This window comes from Vigna umbellata, chromosome 6, assembly GCF_029865625.1.
Source record: "Vigna umbellata cultivar VRB3 chromosome 6, Vumbellata_1.0, whole genome shotgun sequence".
NCBI lineage: Eukaryota > Viridiplantae > Streptophyta > Magnoliopsida > Fabales > Fabaceae > Vigna > Vigna umbellata.
Window position 1 is genome coordinate 3,526,819 of NC_142170.1, and position 20,906 is coordinate 3,547,724.

A 20,906-nucleotide genomic window follows, 5' to 3' on the forward strand; every position below is an offset into this window, starting at 1 on the left:
AGCTTTAAATACACGCATATGTAAAAAAATAGATTTTGGGTTTGTGGGATGGGTGGTGTGGACCCAGATCCGGTTCTGATTTCGAAGGTATAGAGAGGGACTTAACATGAGGAACCGTATGTTGCAAGCCATAAAGGTTGCAACTCGGGAGGTAGGTGAGTGCTGAGAGTAAATTGTGGGGGAATTTCATGCCTTTTCGGGAACAACTATTAGAAAGTTGTTTCATTGTTAGAAGAAAAGAAGATAAGGTGGGTTTTTGATTTTGTAATTGGGGTTTGCATGTTTTTAATAATGGTTAAAAAGGGTTGGTTGTAACATTGGGAAATTGGGTTGTTCAGAAATGGGCCAATGATGGAAATGAGAAAAAAGAGAGAGAAAGAGAGAAAGACCTCAGCATGCAGATTGAAGAGATGATTTGATTTGATGTAAAGCCTGTGTAGTTGGGGCTGTGCTCTCAAAATCCGAGCATGATGTGTCAAACTCCCATGGCATCAATCTCTCACACACCCCCACCTAGCATCACCTTCCCCTTCTTGCTTGATAGTGATGGATTCGATTGGATTGATGATGGATGGATGCGATGGCTGGGTGGGGTCATTCATTTTTTCAATTAACCAATTTCCTCATTTCAAAATCACACTGTTTAAGGCTCCACTAATTAACCCCATCATTAGCACAACAAGGGGTTAGAAAATGTGGAAACATGGAACATAAAAACATAACTAGGATAACATAAGAAGCATGTCTGTCTGAGTTTGTTCCCACGTATTTTTGTTTCCTGGGCTAATGTTTGTTGAGGAAGGAAAAAGGCGTCTCAAAAAGTGAGACATTATATCCAATGTCTTGGTTGATAGGCCCCTGTGGGTGTAAAATCAATGAATCAATCTTCAGCTGTTTATGCCCTTGCTTTCTGCTTCACTTTTTCCTCTCTCAGTTTCACAATACTCACTTTCAGTAACATTTGTTTTGTTCTGTGAATGGTCATCTGGTCACCAAATGTGTTATGGTATTAAAAGCTGTTGCCTTTGACATGTCATGATATTGATACCCTCTTGTGATTAGATTGTATATATAACAGTAATAATTCTCTAGTTTTGGTTGTATTCACACTTGTACAAGAGTTTCTCTCTGCTCTCACCGTCTTCTTTCTTTTTATCTTTTCTATTTTTGATATGTCATGTAAAATTGATGGCTGTTCAAAATTATGTGTACTCTGAGAAAAGAAGCTATTTCATTTTCTCTCCCACCACATAAAAATTCCTCTAGCAGCAGCTATGATTATGATACAACAGTTAAATGTATCAATCAACCATTGATATGTCATGCAAATCCTGCTAACTATCATGGTAATTCAGAGTTACTGAGCCTTTCTCTTTTGGAATATGAATCTCCAACCCACATGGTTCTAGATTTTTACAGTGAGATTTTTGAATTTTTCACCAGAGAAAAAAAAAAGTTCCATCAGATAAAGCTGAGAGCAAAGAAAATAACTAAAAATGATTTTAACAAATACCAATAAAGGTTATATATAATATGATGGGAAAACGAGGTAGGAAAATCCCACGACACCCCTACGGCTAGAAGGAAAAGAAGTCGCTGTGTATAGATAGTCTCAGTTTTTCTCGTAGCTTCGTATTAAAAAAAGGGAGCAGATTTATGTATTTGTCTTGTATATGTCACTAGATGTATGTCATCATCAGCAAGTGTAACTTTCCACATAAACCGTTTTGTTAGCCGTAATTAATTGAAGGTATATTTATGACATGAAAAATAAATAATATAATAAAAACAGGTCCTAATATTGTATGATAAAATCATCTTGGGACCAGAAGTACATTGCAATGTTTATTATCAGAGAGAGGATTTCGTGAAAGCATAACTAAAATAAAGGAATTGTTCTGTGAGTTGTTAGAAACCAAATGCAATAACGCTATCTGCACCTTAAGATTTTCTTGTATTCTTGTGTTTTAGCTGTGTCTTGTTTAAAAAGGCCGAGAACACAGTAAATTAGGCTTGAACAAAAATAATAATATGTCATCACAGCCATAGAAGGCAGAATAAATTTTAATAGAGTTGTTGAGAATGAGAGTGGTGAAGCAAAAGAGTACCAAGTAATACATAAATAAAAAGTGGGGAAGTTGGCGTGTAATAAACATGGTTGGTGTTTCTGATTATACAATTTTTGTCCTGCGCTGACAGAGAAGATATGAAACAGCTTTATCGATACATATACATGGTGAAAAATCTCGCATTCTATTTTCCTATTTTAAAAGAAAAAAAAGTTTTTTCTTTTCCTTTCTTTTTCTTTTATCTTTTCCCTTTATCACTATCTCTATTCTTTTTTCTGTTTCAATGTTTTCCTTCTTTTTTTTAATTTTCTTACTAGTTGCGATATCTCTCATGAAACCACTTTCTGTTCCCTTTCTTACAATTTCTTCACTGACAAAGGAATACCTGCACATTTCCTCACGCACGCACGCATACTCAATCGCCACCACTCCCTCGTACATCACCCTCTCTTTCTCTCTCTCCCCTTCCTCTTTCTCTTTCTCTTTCTCTCTCTAGCTATGTGGATCATGATGAGGACCCTGTCAGAGAGTAGAGAGAGCTATCAGAAGAGGATAGTGCAGAGAAAACACAGATTTTTCCAGCCATATCATACCTTATTATTTCACCTTTTTCTCTCTGCCACCCGATTCATCAAATCCCCATGAGACCACCCCTTATAATCCACCCTCTCATCTCCAATCCCAAACCAAAAAGCCTCACCCTCTAAAGTGAAAAAAAAAAAAAAAGTGACCACCCAAAGCCCAAGCCATGTTATAAATCCCTCTTTCACTATTTTGTTTCTGTTGTTCCCCTTCCCCATGCCACGACTCTCATCTCCTATATATAATCAAAGCCATAAAGTGTTAGCATCCAAGATTCTCTTCTTCTGGTTTCATTAATTTCTCTCACACTTTTCACCTCCCTTTTGCTAGTGCTCCTTCTTCCTTTTCTCTGATGGACTCCTCCTACCATCACTTGGACCACACTGAAGCTCATCTGCCACCAGGCTTCAGGTTCCATCCCACTGACGAGGAGCTCATAACGTACTACCTTCTCAAAAAGGTTCTAGACAGCAACTTCACTGGTAGAGCCATAGCTGAAGTAGACCTTAACAAAAGTGAACCATGGGAGCTCCCAGGTACACGCTCCACAACCGTTTCTTTTTCTTTCTCTTTCGTTCACTTGTTCCTTGTTAATCACTTCGTACTTTCCATAGTGGTAGCACGAAGAAGTTTATTTTTGTTTTCCTTCTAACTTTGTGGTAGCTTCTTTCTGGCAGAGAAAGCTAAAATGGGTGAGAAAGAGTGGTACTTCTTCAGCTTACGTGACAGGAAATACCCAACTGGGTTACGAACCAATAGGGCTACCGAAGCTGGTTACTGGAAAGCCACTGGGAAAGATAGAGAGATTTACAGCTCCAAAACTTGTTCTTTGGTCGGGATGAAGAAAACCTTGGTTTTCTACCGCGGTAGAGCTCCCAAGGGGGAGAAAAGTAACTGGGTCATGCATGAGTACCGGCTGGAAGGCAAATTTGCTTACCATTACCTTTCTCGCAACTCCAAGGTCAGTATTATTTTATTTAAATAATTTATCTCTTTAAAATATCCTATTTTGTGTTGTTACATTCAAAGCATTGAAGAATGTGTACCTTTTAACCCATGATGAGCCGCATTTTAACCATCCAAATTTGCAGTGAAGGAACTTTAGTTAGGTGGAATCTGGTTTTCCTTTAGCCTTCCATAAGTAGGTTCCATTTACCAATGTTTTTGATGAGTTTTCCCTTTCAATTCTTTCCATGTTTTGGTTCTCGATTAAGATTTTGTTTCTCTTACCTTCCTTGTTCTCGCTCAATCTCCTCACAACAAATGTTTCTTCTCCCTTTTGACCTTCAGTTATTACCCTCAGGTTCATCAAATGTTTTTCAATTTTCTTTCTGTCAAAACATGGTTGCATGAGCCCCACAATCCCAGCTAATTATTTAAAACGTGGTTATTTCTCGTGATTCATATTCCGTTTTTGCAGAATGATTTAACAGATTTGCACAGCAACAGCTTTTAACTCTCGACTATGTTCCTAAGAACAATTTAAGAACAGTTATAATTTATTTGGTTCTATGTCACATGCATTAATGAATATTGTTGGTGTTGCACTAACACGAACCCTTGTAATTTAATGAAGGACGAGTGGGTCATATCTCGCGTGTTCCAAAAGAGCAACACAACCAGCGGAGGCTCAGTTATGTCTGCTTCGAGTGGCTCCAAGAAAACGAGAATGAACACCACCAACAGCACTCTCTGCCCAGAACCAAGTTCACCCTCTTCAGTTTACCTTCCGCCTCTTCTGGACTCTTCTCCCTACACCACAACAACCCCAGTAAACTTCACTGACCGTAACAACTGTTCCTACGACAGCACCACCAAAAAGGAGCACGTGTCCTGTTTCTCCACAATTGCTGCAGCCACCGCTGCTGTTGTCTCCCCCAACAACTTCACCAATGCAAGCTTCGACCTTCCACCATCTCAGCCTCTAGGAGTGGATCCCTTCGCTAGGTTTCAGAGAAACGTTGGTCTCTCCGCCTTCCCAAGTTTGAGGTCACTGCAAGACAACCTCCAGCTACCGTTCTTTTTTCCTCCGGCAGCACAGCCCTTGGGCGGTGCCTCCCGTGAACTCCTCTGGCCGATGCCGGAGGAGCAAAGGCTGGTCGATGCGGCCCCCAGCATTCCACTGGGTGTGTCGGAGCTTGATTGTATGTGGGGATACTAGTTTATCTTTTGAAGACCGTTGACAGCGAAATCAAGTCATTGATAAGCACAGTTCCTCATGTTATGTTTTTTAAGCATTTCAGTTATGTTCCATAATGGCCTTGTATGGCTTGAACTACGATTATCGCATTCAGTGTTTTTGTTTTTGTGTGTTAACTAGGGCTAGTTGATGTAACGGTAGTTTGGTTATTATGTGGTATGGTCCACTTTTGGATTTTTGTTCTTGGAAGTGTTTGCGATGTCTGACGTGTTTATCGTGAGAGTAAATGCATGTTATTAAAGAGTCTCAGATCGTGTGGGGTTTGATTTTGATCTTTGGACCATTACAGGATTTGTGTCTCTGGAAATCTTTGCGTTTTCTGCGTTTGAGTTATCGTCTATGAACCGTTATAGAATTACAAATGTTTGCGTTTCTGACCTGTGGGTCTTGTAACTAAATGCTTAATATTTAAGGAGTAGCAGCGCAGGATCTTGTTTGCTAGTGCTAGATACGTTTGCAACCTTGTACCACTAATAGATTTTAGATCTCCACATATTTTAATATTCCTCTAAGAAAAATTATATAGATATGTGAAAACATTAATATGATGTATAGAGAGGATTGTATCAGGTGAAAAACTAAATGGAATTATCCAAAATTAGATTCTTTAATGAAACATTGGTGCACCTTAATTAAGGTTTCATGTGACCAACACCTGAGATGATGTCAGGTGATATAGATGATGTCATCTTGTTAACGATAGAAACAATCCATCACGTTATGAGTGATATATCTTTCTTTAATAATTATAGGTAGGCGTGATTACTCTTGAATATCTTGCTAGATGTGTAGCAAATCACAAGAATTTTTGTGGTTTCTTTTTCATATTTTCCCAGTAAATGTTTTAATATATGGAAGACCAAACATAGACATGGAGCTATGGAACATAGACATGGAACTGTGGTGGATATCCTTCAAACATTAACATGAATATAAAGTAAATCTAAGTTCTCATTAACAATAAATTGAAATTAGAAAGAGTATGAAGGAAGAATAACATCAACGAGCCTGTTACTTGGTTTGTACGTGGATTTTTCTTTTATTTAGAAAATGAGATCAAATATCTAAAGGCAAACAATGTGAAATATCTTAATAAAATCGAAAAATCTTTGCAAATCCTTGTAACTAATTGATTTATCTTTGGTCTATTCTTCTCTTTTGTCGATATCATGAGTAGCGACCATTTAACTTAGTATGAAACAAGGTTAGGATATCATACAAATATATTTTGTTGAGGTATTTTCTTTTAAACTTGAGATTGTTTGAATCCTCCATTAATTCTCACACTTAATAATGTAAGGAAGGACCAAGGACGACTTAATAATGTGCTTAACAATATAAGTGGTCTAAAGTATAAATAAATATTTTATTATTTAACTTAAAAATTTTACAGATAAAAACAAATATATTTAAACTTCATTTATCATAAATCATCATCTAAGACACTTTTATTTTATCTTTGTTATAGAATTTTAGAAGATTTGTTTTCTTTCTTTATATTAGTATATCAATATTAGATATTCTAGTGAAAAGTAGAACATAGTCCGATAAAAAAAATGTTTTGTACTTGCATGTGTTATTTCTATATACATAGATGACTCTGTTACTTCAGGAGCGTGAGGGTATATTTCAATTGTTTTTTATAGTTTAGTTTAGTTTAGTTTGTAAATGTTTAGCTTTTCTATGAAAATAGTTAAGTTGAGAGTTTAATATTGGGTAAATAAGTCTTCTTTTCTTTATAATACCTTAGAATGAGGTGATGTGATCTTTGAGGAACTTTGTACTGAATCTTGAAAGGAGTGGTGATGTGGTGAAGATATTTATGGTATAATATGATTAAGGCTTAATTGTTTGGGTAGTCTTCACTTTCAGGACAATGTATCTACTTGATCTCCGTTTTTTAAAAAAATATCAATTTTGTCCTCTAATGCGTTAATATGCATCAATCAAATGCATTCCGTTAATTTTTCAGAAGTGGCATTAACAATGTGGTGATGTGACAAAACACAAATGAGTAAAAATGTGTAAATGTGCATTGCAATGATGTTCTTCGCGTGTCTTTTAATGGAGAAGTTTGAGCCCTAGTAATAGACATTGTTACAGTGCCTTTCAATTGGAAGCATATCCTTGAAAGTTGAAGGATTATGATGGATCTGAACCTCAACCTCCTATACATACTTTAATTGTCCCAGCTCTAACTCTTCCCCCTGAAAAGTCCACAAATCAGGCCAAATAACCATTGGAAAAGGAAACTAATGTTGTAAATAATTTTAGATCCCTATGCACATTATATTTTTTTAGTGAGAAAATTGATTGTGATAGAGAACGCAAAGATGTAAAAACAGAAAAGGCGAAAGAGAACAATGACAATCAAGCTCAAGAGTTGTATTACAAGGTAAGCAAGATCTAAGGAAAAAATGTACTAGTGAATCAAGCAGGTATACTTACTCTGGTGAAATGAAGCAATTGGGTGTGCCATCTTCCTTTCGTTGTTCAAGAGCTGCTACTATTGTTGGCATATCTCTTTTTCCAAGTAAATGTCAACATCTCTTTCCTGGAGCGAAGTCACTTGCTGATTCCAAACAAGATGACAATAAACTCTATTATACTTACTTGTCACGTGAGATTTACATTCATTTATATATTTTAAATCAGTCTTATCTCAAGTATATATATATATATATATATATATATATATATATATATATATATATATATATAGATACGAGACTTTTCACCCACCTTTCATGCTGAATTATATACATCTTATATATATGTGAGACTGAATATTAACGAGTGTTTAATAGTAATCCGATAATATGTTAAATAATCTATCTAACAAACATCAAATCTTATTAAAAAAGACTTTATCAATAATCTTAACATCATACGTGAACTTTAAATATAATTTAATTCTATTAATGAAGCTCGAAGTCCTTGCAAAAAACAAGTACCCCACCTCAATAATTCAACATCCAGTTCTGGATAATCACTGTTGTGATATAACTCAATCGACCAGCCATGGTTGATAACAATAATTTGGTAGCTATCACGTACCAATCCCAAACAGTTTTATTTATGCCAACATGCATTCACCAGGTTCTTCACACCACGTGCTTCAGATTTTGTATCATCATCATACTCATAATACAGTAGTAACTTTGTTTCTTAACTACATTTAATGAGAATATACTTCACTGTACGATAATGGCTTCTAAATTATGGGTGTGTCTCCTCTCCATGTCCTCTACTATACATCACATCTTTAGTCTCGCTTCTCCTAAATCAAACCAATATCCAATGTTGTTACCTTCTTAGTAAATGTTTTCTGCACGTGTTTCATCATGTTCCCATGATTCCATTAATATAATAAATGAATAATTTAATTTAAATTAAATTAAATTACCATCATTATGTATTTTTTATTTAATAATAATAATAATTAACTCTTCTAACATTTTATATATATGATAAAATTATTACTTTTATACTAATTGTTTAAAAAATTATAAGATAATAATTTTTAATTAATTAACAGGGAAAAGATATTCATGATGAGAAAGTATAAAAAAGGACGAGGAAATAAATTAATCTGAGTACGCATGAAAATTTAAATGCACCTTCAACAAACCGAGGTGCACACCATCTATATGGTACATCGAAATTTTTATTACAGTCCTACAAATGGCCACCCATTTTTTTAAAAAAATATGCTTATACATACACCTTTTTTGTGCTAAAAATTAAATCAAAGTTCATATATATAAAACACTTAGATATATGTTTTTATTTGTAATAAACGTTTAAGTTTTATGTGTAGTCCTTAATATTTATTTTACTTTATTTTATTTTTATGTTAAAGTTGATTGCATAATACTATGAACAGTAAAATAAAGTAATTTATATAGTGTTTACAGGCAGAAAAAATTAAATTTATTAGGGATTAAAAAAGTTAATAAAAATATTAAGGAACAACACCAAAATCGGTGACCTATCAATTAGTCTATATATATTATTAAAAAATATAAAAGGCATAGCATTGTTGCTCATCTTTCATCCGAAACTTTAGTCTTCACTCTTCTTTATTGAAAATCACTAATTTTAATGTATTCTGCTTCCTATATTTAATGGCTAATTCTCTTAAGTTAGAAAATTTAGTTTCCGGTAAAAGTTCCAATTTTAACTCCGTAACATATCAAGGCTTATTTTAAAAATAAATTAATAGTAACATGTACATCGATCAAAATTCAAAACAAAAATAGTATTTTTTTATATAAAAATGTAAGATATTATTTTTTATATTATTAGAAAGTGGATTTTAAGCCTAACTTCACGTGATAGTGAGTTTTTAAGCTTAACTCAACTCCACAAAACCAACTTGTAAGGTGAGGTTTGCACCTCACTTATATATTATAAATTGGTCTTATCTCTAGTCGATGTGGGACTTCCAACGTATATTAGATTTTTTCATATCAACTTTCTGTACATTTCTGTCTCCACAAAATTCTAATTACCAAACGCAATATTCCAGAAAATCAATTTCATGCAAGGGGTTCGATTTCAGATTGAATGAGAAACACGATTTTGTCCCATAAGAATCCGAATTGAAAATAGTTTGTTTAACTAAGAGAATGTTAATCATTTCATAAATCTAACACCTCGAGTACGTTATTCTGACGCGATGCAATACCTTTTCTGTTAAAGAAACGTGCGTTGTGTATGGTGAAGACGAGACAATCGCAGAGGTTGCTATGGCTGGGGGTGTTGGTTTTCCATTGTGGCAACAACTCTTTGACGTGCAATGATGAACCGACATGGAGGATTATTTTTAACGTAAGTTTCGGAACGAAACTATAAAAGCATAGGGCGTTTGAGTTAACGGAACAAAGCATCATAGGTGGTGGACCTTCTTCAGAAATTACCACCACCTTTTAAAACCCCACTACCCCATACACATACTCATTGATGATGATCCTCGGTTTTACGTTGGCATACCTATGACTCCAACAAATTTAAAAATTGTTGTTTGGATAGAGAAAGACTGCGCATGTTTGAGGGATAAAAAATGATAATTATTGTATACTAAAGATGAAACTGGTTGAAACTTAAAAAGGGTTATAGTTGTGAAGGAGAAAGGTTGGTTGTGTTGTTACATTTAATGGGTAGTTGTAGAGGGTGAGGAAAACAGTGTCTTGGTTGATTTTCACGTGGAGGTTCTGGTTTTAGTTCAGTTTTGGACTTGGTGACCATAGGCTATGGCTACACACTTCCTACTTATGGGAGGGACAGATTTAATGCACCTTCTGAGAACATTGTAACCCTTTTTTTCTTTTGAATTTCTTTTTTGAAGGTTGAACCTTTTGAAACTTTACCCTGGCCCCCTACTCTCATCTTGTCCCATTGTGAACACTGTAACAGGTAAATTATTGCAATTGTGGGTGAAGCAGATGGTGCCTGCCAGCCATAGCATCAAAATGGAAACCTACATAAAAAGACACTTTCAAAAAATGGGCGTGTGCCATCACCATGGCAAAACAGTGCTTAGTCTTGGGAACAATGGATATTCTGTCTTTTCCATTACTTATCACCTTCTTAGCAAACACCTTCTAAAAACTCATCACATTTCCTTTTAATTAAAACTCAACATTGCCATATTTTCGTCTCATGTTCTTTCACAGACTACCCATTACACGGCTGTTGGAATTCTCCACCCAATCTGCATTTACTACGCTTCATAAATTCTAATATCATATTAACCATAATTACATCAGATCTTTTTTAATTGCAATTTAATGTGTTTTACTAACTTTTAAGTTAAAATTATTATATTTTTTTATTTTTAAATTTACAACATATATAAATTTTAATTTCATGTCCAGTTTAAAAATTTTAAGCATATTTAATTTTTGTATAAATTGTTTATTCTTATATATTTTAGTTTTTTTATAATCTTTTTAAGCTGTAAAATTACGTCACATTCATTTAATTTTAGTGTGACACTGGTGCAATAACACGAAATAACACCGGTTATTATTTATCATAAACACCGGTTTTACGACCGAGGCGTATACCAACGAGGTAAAAGGAGGTAGGTTTTATGCCTCGGTTATGAACCGGGGCGTAAAGGAAGAAGATTTCGTCTCGAGCCACTGTAACCGATCTCATAAGGTTTTGGTTTTTTTTTTTAATTAATTTCCTGGTATACTGTCCCACCGTTTCGAATAGTCCATGAAAGAGTCTCCAGAACAACAAAAATGTCTCTGGATCAAGAACAAAACCAAGCACAAGATTCACAGCGGGGACAGATCAAAAACCCAGGATCAAGAACAAAACCAAGATGAAAAACCCAGGATCAAGAACAAAACCAAGATCAAAAACCCAAGATCAAGAACAAAACCAAGAACAAAAATGTCTCTGGATCAAGATCAAAAACCCAGGACAACACGGCATGACGGCAACAGAGACGACAGCGGGGAGGATGCGGTGAGGCAGCAGGCGGTGGATCTGGAGCGCCGGATCTGGAGCTGCGGATCTGGAGCTGCGGATCTGGAGCGGCGGATCTGGAGCGGTGGAGGCGCGAGCACTGGCGCAACAACAGGAGGAGGCGCGAGCACTGGCGCGACGACGGGAGGAGGCGCGACGAGGGGAGGAGGTGCGACGAGGGGAGGAGGCGCGACGATGCGAGGAGGGGCGACGACGGGAGGAGGGGCGACGACGGGAGGAGGCGCGACGATGCGAGGAGGCGCGACGACGGCTGGACGCGCGACGACGGCTGGACGCGCGACGACGGCAGGAGGCCAACCCCAAGCGGCAGGCGCGACGAGGAAGGGAGGAGGACGAGAGTGCAGAGCTGCGCATAAGAATGGGAACGAGAGGGAAGAGGATTGGGCTACGAATAGCATATGGCACGAAAGTTATACCCGAAAAAATAGCATATGGCACCGGTTCAAATAAACACCCGAAGTTGAAACGTGTATAGGCACCGGTTTTGTAGGTAACCGAGGTAGTAATGATTTTTAATAAGCTCCCAGTCTGATTTGCAGTGTTATGTGGAGAGGTATAGGTCTCGGGTCATCCAGGAACCGAGGCCATATCTGCATTCTGTCTTGGGTCATCCAGTAACCGAGACCATATCTGCATTTTGTCTCGGGTCATCTAGTAACCGAGGTATATAAGTTTTTATACTTCGGTTTTTATTTAACCGAAGCGTATTTGGCGCGTCAGATACCGCTTTTTGTAGTAGTGTGATCAGAACATTTTCTATCATTAAATATATCTTCTCCTTTTTTTCATACATATTCTTTAGTTGTTTTAAATTATAAATATTTTTAAGATCCACTTAGTACATGCTCTTCATGCATTATCTTCATGTAATTGTTTATTTAGTTGTTCTTGGACGAAATTAGAACTATTAGTTTTTTTTAACACTGTTGATCTTCAATTACTTTTTCATAAATTGAAAGCATTTTTATATTTTGACGATAATAAATTTTCCAAATTTAATTTAATTTTCAACATATAATTTTTCTTTAATTTTCTATTACTATATATAAAATAAAACAGTACAATAAATCATAAAGTTATATTTAGTGTGTTTCCTTATTGATCATATATATTAAAATAGTCCAATAAAGAACAGACATTATTACATTGGATTTGTTTTTTTCCTTTGCAGATGAGTAGGGGTTGTTTTTACCTTGAAGCAGTGGATGGATTCTTAGCTTTCAACTGAGAAAGTGGGTTCTTATTTCCCAACAACGAATCAAACATGGTTCTGAGTTTCTACCCATTGCTGCAGAGGCACTAACAACAACCATGATGATGGCTATGTACTTATAGGGTTAGCTAAGGAAATGGGGTGGCATGATTGGGTACAAGGATCATCATAATGATGGTGATGATGAAATTGGACTTTGAGGTACATTAAGGTTGAAACGGTGTGCATGATTGGGGTAGCAATAATGAGTGTTATGGAGTGTGTTTGTGACTGTGATATTGATCATGATCATGATCATGATCATGCATCAATCGGTTATGGACAAAGAAAGTGTTACGCCAGCTGCGTGTGCATGGAAATGGCATGGCACGCGGTGTACCCTACTACTGAACTCAACACAGTATATTATATAATATGGTTATGGTTTTGGAGTTTCTCACAATTATTTGAGGGTCATAATCTCAGTGCTTTCGAGAGTTTAGGTCTCAACATTGCGATGGGTCAGAAATATAAGGGAAAGAATAAGATGCATGTGGTAAAGGCCAAACGCCAAAAGCTTGGGTTTGGAACTTATACAAAGACAAGGGAATCATGAGGTTGAAAACTGAGGTGGTTTTGTACTTGGTACTTTGTCTCTGCTTCATTTTTTTATTCTTATGTTGTTTGGCTTTCTTTCATCTTCTTATCCTCACACATGTATTTTCTTTCTGCTTTCTCTTTTCTTGTACTAATGATTCAGCCTCTTTCTGCTTCTCCTCCACACCTTTTTAACCTTTGTGGTGAACTATGGAACAGGGTTTTAATAGTTGTGCTTATAAGTACTCCTAGTTAGACCTCTGTCATGTATGCTATTCGTCTTTTCATCTACATGTTAAAAACTACCATCAATAATTATATAAACTAAACAAACTTTTATTTTTATTTTCATTTTTGCTTTTAAAATTGTTATGAAAAGTTTTCATCAAGCAATTACTCTTTTTTTTAAACTTTTAATAGGTTGAATCTTAAGTCCAATCATTCCAAATTCGACCACTCAATAAAATTATCATTTGTCAGATCTTATTTGTCTATCAACCGAGCTAGAATAATTTAAGATGAAATTTTGAAACACGGGTAAATCGTCACACTGATTAATTTGTTTGAAGCATCTTTTGTAAATAAACTCGTAATAAATATTATATTTTTCAACTATTTTCATCAATAGAAATATACTATTTATAATGTCTTTTTAAAATCTTTTATGCGGAAAGCTAAAATTCAATGCAAGATAAAAGGGAATAAATAAAATTAAAAAAATAATCTTAGTCATATTTTGAGCTAATAATCTTTTTTGTTTTCTTCCATCCAAGATACAAATAGAATGCGTTTACAACAGTTATTATTTTGGGTTTTTTTTCAATGGAATTATAATGGAACAAAGGAAGATTTTTAAGTCAAGAATGTGAAATGAGATAAATTAACTTACTCACTTTTAATAATTTTATAATTTAATGACTTTTGAGAAGAAGATAATCTTTTATGGGGTTTTTAAAATTTAGGCTTAATAGGTTATTTTGTCTCCAAGTTAAGAGCTGAATTTTCGTTTAGTATCCGGTTTTAAAAATCTTCTATTTCATCCCAAAGTAGTATAAATTGTATCAATTAGGTCCATTCCGTTAAATTCACATAAACAGAGTTAACTCCAGGTGACGAATATGTACTTTTTTTTCTCTCTCCTCTAGATTTCCTACAATATTCCATCTTTTTCTTTCTCTCTTCTTCCTCACTTTTTTTGTACTCCTCTGCACTCACAAACCCATCTCCAACCCTCTGATTCATGCCAACAACCACCTTCATCTCTCCCACCATCACCTCCCTGTTCACGTGCTGCTCTGCATACAGTGGCCATGCAACCATACGTGTCTCCTCTCATATATTATTTTAGATTCTTAATGAAACAGTGCCTCTCCCATTATATTCCATTCAAATATTAAACCTTTTTTTCCCTCTGTTCTAAGCCTTTTAAACCATATTCAATATTTGTTAAATTTGAATGTTTGACAAATTTGAGCATGACTGACAATTTTGTCACCTAACTTGATGTTGTTTCCTTTCAGGCACGGAAGGCTCTTAGAGCACTGAAAGGATTGGTTAAGATACAGGCTCTTATTAGAGGGTACTTGGTTAGAAAGAGGGCTGCTGCAACTCTTCACAGTATGCAAGCTCTAATAAGAGCTCAAACTACAGATCACAGCGAGCTCGTCGTTCCTTGAGCAAAGAAAGCAGATTTCTACATGAAGTTCTTGCAAGAAAATCTGTGGTAAAACCTGGTTTTCTACTCCTGAATGAATACCAACATCTCATTCGTTCATCTAAAATTGTTATATGAATGTTGGAAGGGGTGGTGGCGGGGGTACCGATGGTTGCATGGCCATTGTATGCAGAGCAGCACGTGAATAGGGAGGTGATGGTGGGAGAGATGAAGGTGGTTGTTGGCATGAATCAGAGGGTTGGAGATGGGTTTGTGAGTGTAGAGGAGTGCAGAAAAAGTGAGGAAGAAGAGAGAGAGAAAAAGATGGAATATTGCTGGAAATCCAGAGGAGAGAAGAAAAAGTGCAGATTCGTCACCTGGAGTTAACTCCGTTTATGTGAATTTAACGGAAGAAACCTAATTGATAGAATTTATACTACTTTGGGATGAAATAGAAGCATTTTTAAAACCGGGTACTAAACGGAAATTCAGCTCTTAACTTGGGGACGAAATAACCTATCAAGCCTAAAATTTATATTACATACACATTGTATTTATTTGTATGTGGTAGCAGACTCTTCGATTATATCAGTCTTCAAATAATTAGTTAATTAGGCACCAACATGATATCACTTATACCAGGTGTCTTATGACCAATAAAAACTAACATGGCAATTATCGAATACTTTGTAATAGATGAGTTATCTATCGAATACCAAATACTACACTTCAAAAGAAATAAGTTCAATGTTTTATAGCGGATACCAATGACCAAATACCAGATACTATGTTTCCCAAACCAAAAACTCCATGTCATCATATGATAAGCACATTCCTCACTAAAATAGGGTGTCGTCTACCGATATCTACTATTGTCTACTGAAGATATTCTCACATTAGGTAACTTAGTGAAAAATGATTGTAATTCGTCACAGGTAAGCTGGCCATTGGACCTATGAGTCAATAGGCTCATAATTGAGACCTATTTAGGTGAGGACCCATGATCAACAAAACAGTTCTATAAATATTATTTTAATCATATATTTGACTTCACTTTTTGAATTAATCCAACTTTGACTAGAATCTCAAATCTAGAGCACTAACTTGAGTAAAGGAGAATCTTTTGCAGCCATCCTACTATTTAGTAAAGGAGGCTTGAAGGATGAGTACATGGTAGTAGAAGTTCACTAAGTGGAAGAAGACTTTATAGGGTACATTCAACTCTGTAAAACTATGAATAAAACGCAAAAGTCAAGTAATCGGTACGCAAAAATATCATTCATTAGCAAAAGATGTTTACATTGTCAGCCTACACGGCCACACATCCAAAGTAAAAACACACAAAAGGGTTGAAAACAAAGAACAAACTATAAATTTTCCTTTTGTTACAAAAGTACCTTCTATTGGTTGACTTCTTCATCATCATTATTGTCCTCTTCAACAATCATGGTGTCACCAATAGTGGAAGGGCTAACTCGGGTGCCCTCCTCCCTAGATCCCTCGTCGGCATCCTCCTCGATGACAACCTCTTCGGCCTCCCTCACAGCCTCCCTCGCAACTGCTATCTCAACCTCTTCGGCCTCCCATCCCAACCTCTTCCTCAACCCTTGTAGAGTTCTTGGATACTGACTCTGAAGAGCTCAACATTATTCTTTAGTAGTCGTTGGAAGACTCTCAAAGGATGCCTACCATTGGTTGCTTCCAACCTAGACATGTCACTCTCTATCCCGCAAAGTCTAAAACGCTACCAAATTTTGTTGACCATTTAGACCTTTGCATGCCTTTAGAGTTCTATAGGAATCAATCTTTAATGTTGCTTCATCAAAGTCGATATGGATTGAAAAGGATATTGGATGTCTTCATTGTGTTTGAAAAGGATATTGTCTTCATCTAATTAGACTTGAGGTCATTAAAGAACTAGAAAGTTGAGATGCTAAAAGGTACTCATCCAGCATCCTCACGTCCAATGTTGGCCAACCCTATCCAGACTTAGCAATAAAGTATATTCAACCAGACATATGTGTCTATGTCATTCCATGCCAGTTTAAACCAACATTCAGTAGACGAGTTTGGAGAAGGAGAAACTCCACCAAGTTCCTACTTCTTGAAGCCATGTCCAACCTTTCACTTTGATGACTCCTTCCAACGTTTACTAGCAATGTTGCTCTATAAACAAAGATAATTCTTCCCAAGTCTTGTTGCCTTGAAGATTGATCTCCAAAAGTTGTCCATCTCCTAGTAAGTTTTGTCATGCATGCCTTAGATGAAGTAGTTCATCAAGATAGTTGTGTTCGTCAAACGATTCCCTGTTTGCATTGAAGATCTCTCTGAAGAAGAGGAAGTTCCTGTGTCAATGAATGACACTTTGGCTACATTAAACAAACCTCCAACCCCTATAGTTTAACCTGACATGCCCTCACCTCAACCAAACGTCTGCACAATAACCTTTATCACCCAACAACAACAACCATTCACCATGCTCCCTCCATAAAAGACCATTATCCTCTCAAAAGTCACATCCACCCCCTACATCCTTAACCAAATGCATGTCCTCATCCTGACAACAATGTGTGTCAAGAACCAAAAATTGTTGCAATGTTTCAAGCCAATAAGGAAGAACAAGATGTCAAAATTACCACAATCATCAATACCCTTAACACCTTAGTTAACCAAATCTTCACACCTAGACTTGACCTAACACTACCACTACCACCACCACCACATCCTCCTCCAACCGGGCAATGATGTTGTTTCCAAACCCTTTTGATGTTTATCAAATAAGTCAAAAGAAATTATGTGGATACATTTTCTGTTTAAGGTGAGAAATATATTGTCTATGAAGAGGAAATCTTTTTGAAAATAGAGGGCAAAATGTCTTTAAGGGGGAGAAAATTCTTATGTCTAGGGTGAAAATTTTTTTTAAGACATATCATTTAGGGGAGAATTTTTTTTAAAATATTCTTAGAAACCATGCACATTTACATCAATTTCACATGATTCTTACATGCTCTAATATTATAATGGTTATTATGATATTTTGCTTTGATATAATGCATTTATGCTCTCGAACATGCATTTATTTACATGTGCTCCTAACAATGATTTATGACTTATGGAAACTCATATATCATTCATACATACTCATATTATCTATTATTTATATGCTCTGATACATTATCTCAATTTCTTATACTAAATTTATATGCTTTGATACATTATATGCACTCTGATGAGCATGTCTATGTACTTTGTTATAAACAACTAGATAAATGTGATGGTATGAATAATTACTCTGAATATACAAAATCATAATTAATTAATTAGCATGATAAAGTTGTTCTATTCTCCTATGCTTTGATAAATCAAACAACTAGATAAATGACTAGTATGACAAGATTATTTTTTCTAAAATTTGCTCTTATCAATATTCCTATAGTTGCTCTGATCAATTCTTATATATTTATGGCCTAATATAATAGCTAAATGACTAGCATGATAGAAGTCATATAATGCTCTGATCAATATTTATCTTATCTCTTTGATATTCTCTAATATTTATTCGGTTCTTGCATAAAGGTTTGTTAAACATAAAAAAGGAAGAGTGATCGAGGTCGTACCTGAATCAAATTAATGAGAAATTAAATGCAGTAGATACTAGGAGAATGACCCCTAGGTGGTCTCTCAAGGACCAAATATTGGTTCAAGCAATAGGTCAAACACTTGGTAGGGGGAGTTTTCAAGGTGGTTTTGTTAAAAGAAAGGCATTGATTAAAACTCAAATTAAACACTGATTAAAGACAGTTTGTTCATTAGCTCAGTTACAACACTTCCAATCCTCGATTAACAATCAATTAATCACTGCTCTTACCCTATTCCAACACCAATCAATGAACTAAGCAAAGATTAATTGAGTTTTCCTAAAATCGAATTAAGCAAATGAATTACACACATTTAATCAATCCTATACCGAACAAATTAATTAACTAAGTGATAATTAACCCAAATTAGACCACTAAGCGTGTTGTAATCTCCAATGCACAATAGATTCAATGAAATGCAAGGTAAAATGCAATAGATTTACATTTAATACCCAAAAATCTCAAGGAAAATGCTGCAACATCGCTAATGATAAACCAAATCGCTTAAACTTCCATTAACATTAATTCAAAACAAAACCAAGCATTAAAATGCAAACACGGAACTAGAACAACAAGGGAAAACAAACAACAACTTGAAACACGAACTTCAAATGCACAAACGAAATTGGAACAATAAAAACGCAACTAAAACAAATTTGAAATAGATTCAAAACAGAATTGGAACATTACAAAACGAACCCATTGCAGAAATAAAAACCTAGAAACGAAAAACCTCTAATCCTAAAATGAAAATGAAATCCAATGCTGGAATTCAGCAAAACACGAAATTAAACACAACAATTAGACTCGAAAAATGAATTGGAGGACAAACCAAAGTGTAGAAACGAAAATGAGTGTTGGAACAAAATGGAAAACGAACTTTAAAATGAGCAATGGAAGTGCAGAGACATAGACAAAAATGGAGAATACAATTAAATCAAACTTTGAGTTCAATACAGTAAAGAAGAAATAGGAAACAAAAATAGAAGATGAACCTAAACTTGGAGAGCTCTCCTCTTTCCAAGAACAAGCCAAAAACATAAATGAGAGAATTTGGGAGAGTAGTGAGGTCTGCCTCCCTTTGGGCACTAAAACCTAGGTCAAGCCACTAATGGGCCTCTCCAAAAATGACCCAAAACGGCCCAAAAAGTCAAATTTGTCAAAAAAACTCCTAAAAATGAATTTACAATTTAATTTAAATGAAATTTCTGATGTAGCAAGTGAAGAATGACGTAGCAACTCTCTTGATGTCCCAAAATAATATTCCAAATAATTCCCTAAATTAATAATGGAAATAATTAGTCTCAGATAATTCAAATTAGTTAAAATAAGAATTACTGGTCAGATTAAGCCCAAATATCAAAACTGAGGAAATATTGAACAATTAAACTCAATTTTCTAATCAAATGTAGTACAAAAAGCTAAGTGAATAGTATAAGAAAATTTATTAATCAAAGAGATTGTTAAGACAAGATCGTCTAGCAACTCTTGTTTAGAAGTTTAACAATAATACCTAATGAAATAGGATCTATTAAAAATGAATAATCTAGGATAACACATTAAACGCTATACATGTGTAAACAAATCCTAAACGTGTACGTTACTCTAAACAGACTTCGCATAAACGTTATATAGTACAAATATCAAGCTAATCACTAATGAACACCAAACGTTTAAATACATGTACAAATATTACTTTCTTGCCTGTTGTGTTGTTTTCTCTTTATCTATGTAGATCTACAAAGGACAAAGCTTTATTCAAAAGTTTTGCATTGGTTTAAAAGAACATTAATAGATAGGAAAATATTATGGGAATGCTTATTTAATGTCTTCTATTTGACGTATCTGTACAAGCAACACAATTGCCTATGAAAAAACAACATAACATTTGACCTCGTACTAAAAGGTTACACACCTATGTGAAAGTCAATGTTGAGTAATAAATCTTTTTCGAAGAAGCCTATATAAACACTACAAAAAAGTTGGGCATTACCGAAGGCCAGAAGCCCTCGGAAATTGCCATAAGCCGTCGATAAAGGGTGTTTACCCAAGGCTTATCGACAGCCAAAAATCCTTCGGTAAATCTCTTGTCGCTAACATTTACCGAGGGCTTTCGCCCTTCGAAAATTACCGAGGGCTTCTGCCCTTCGGTAATTACCGAAGGCTTTCGCCCTTCGGTAATTACCGAGGGCCAAAAGCCTTCGGTAATTACCGAAGGGCAGAAGCCCTCGGTAATTTCCGAAGGGCGAAAGCCTTCGGTAATGACCATACGAGGGTATTTACCGAAGGGCAGAAGCCTTCGGTAATGACCTACTGTGGGCATTTACCGAAGGGCAAAAGCCTTCGGTAAATTGCAGAGAAGGTTTCAGAGAAATGGTATTTGTTGTGCAACCCAGACCTGTATATCAAATTTCAATTACAAACAGACCTGCATATCAGTTTTCAAGCACATACAAACATGCATAATGTG

The 20,906-nt window shown here is 35.5% G+C and overlaps 1 protein-coding gene across 1 annotated transcript; it reads left to right on the forward strand.

Moving 5' to 3' along the window:
* The first annotated feature begins 2,196 nt into the window (after positions 1 to 2,196).
* Positions 2,197 to 5,116, forward strand: LOC124820546 (protein CUP-SHAPED COTYLEDON 2-like). Its single transcript, XM_047292257.2, has 3 exons — positions 2,197 to 3,187; positions 3,329 to 3,612; positions 4,228 to 5,116. The coding sequence occupies exons 1-3, from the start codon at positions 3,004 to 3,006 to the stop codon at positions 4,810 to 4,812; spliced, it is 1,053 nt and encodes a 350-aa protein (XP_047148213.1). The 5' UTR covers positions 2,197 to 3,003; the 3' UTR covers positions 4,813 to 5,116.
* Positions 5,117 to 20,906: the final 15,790 nt, after the last annotated feature.

Excerpts from the sequence above, each read along its gene's own strand:
- LOC124820546 (XM_047292257.2), top strand. The coding sequence starts at position 3,004 with ATGGACTCCTCCTACCATCACTTGGACCACACTGAAGCTCATCTGCCA. Across the intron at positions 3,188-3,328 it reads TGAACCATGGGAGCTCCCAG|AGAAAGCTAAAATGGGTGAG; the intron begins GTACACGCTCCA and ends TCTTTCTGGCAG. Across the intron at positions 3,613-4,227 it reads ACCTTTCTCGCAACTCCAAG|GACGAGTGGGTCATATCTCG; the intron begins GTCAGTATTATT and ends AATTTAATGAAG.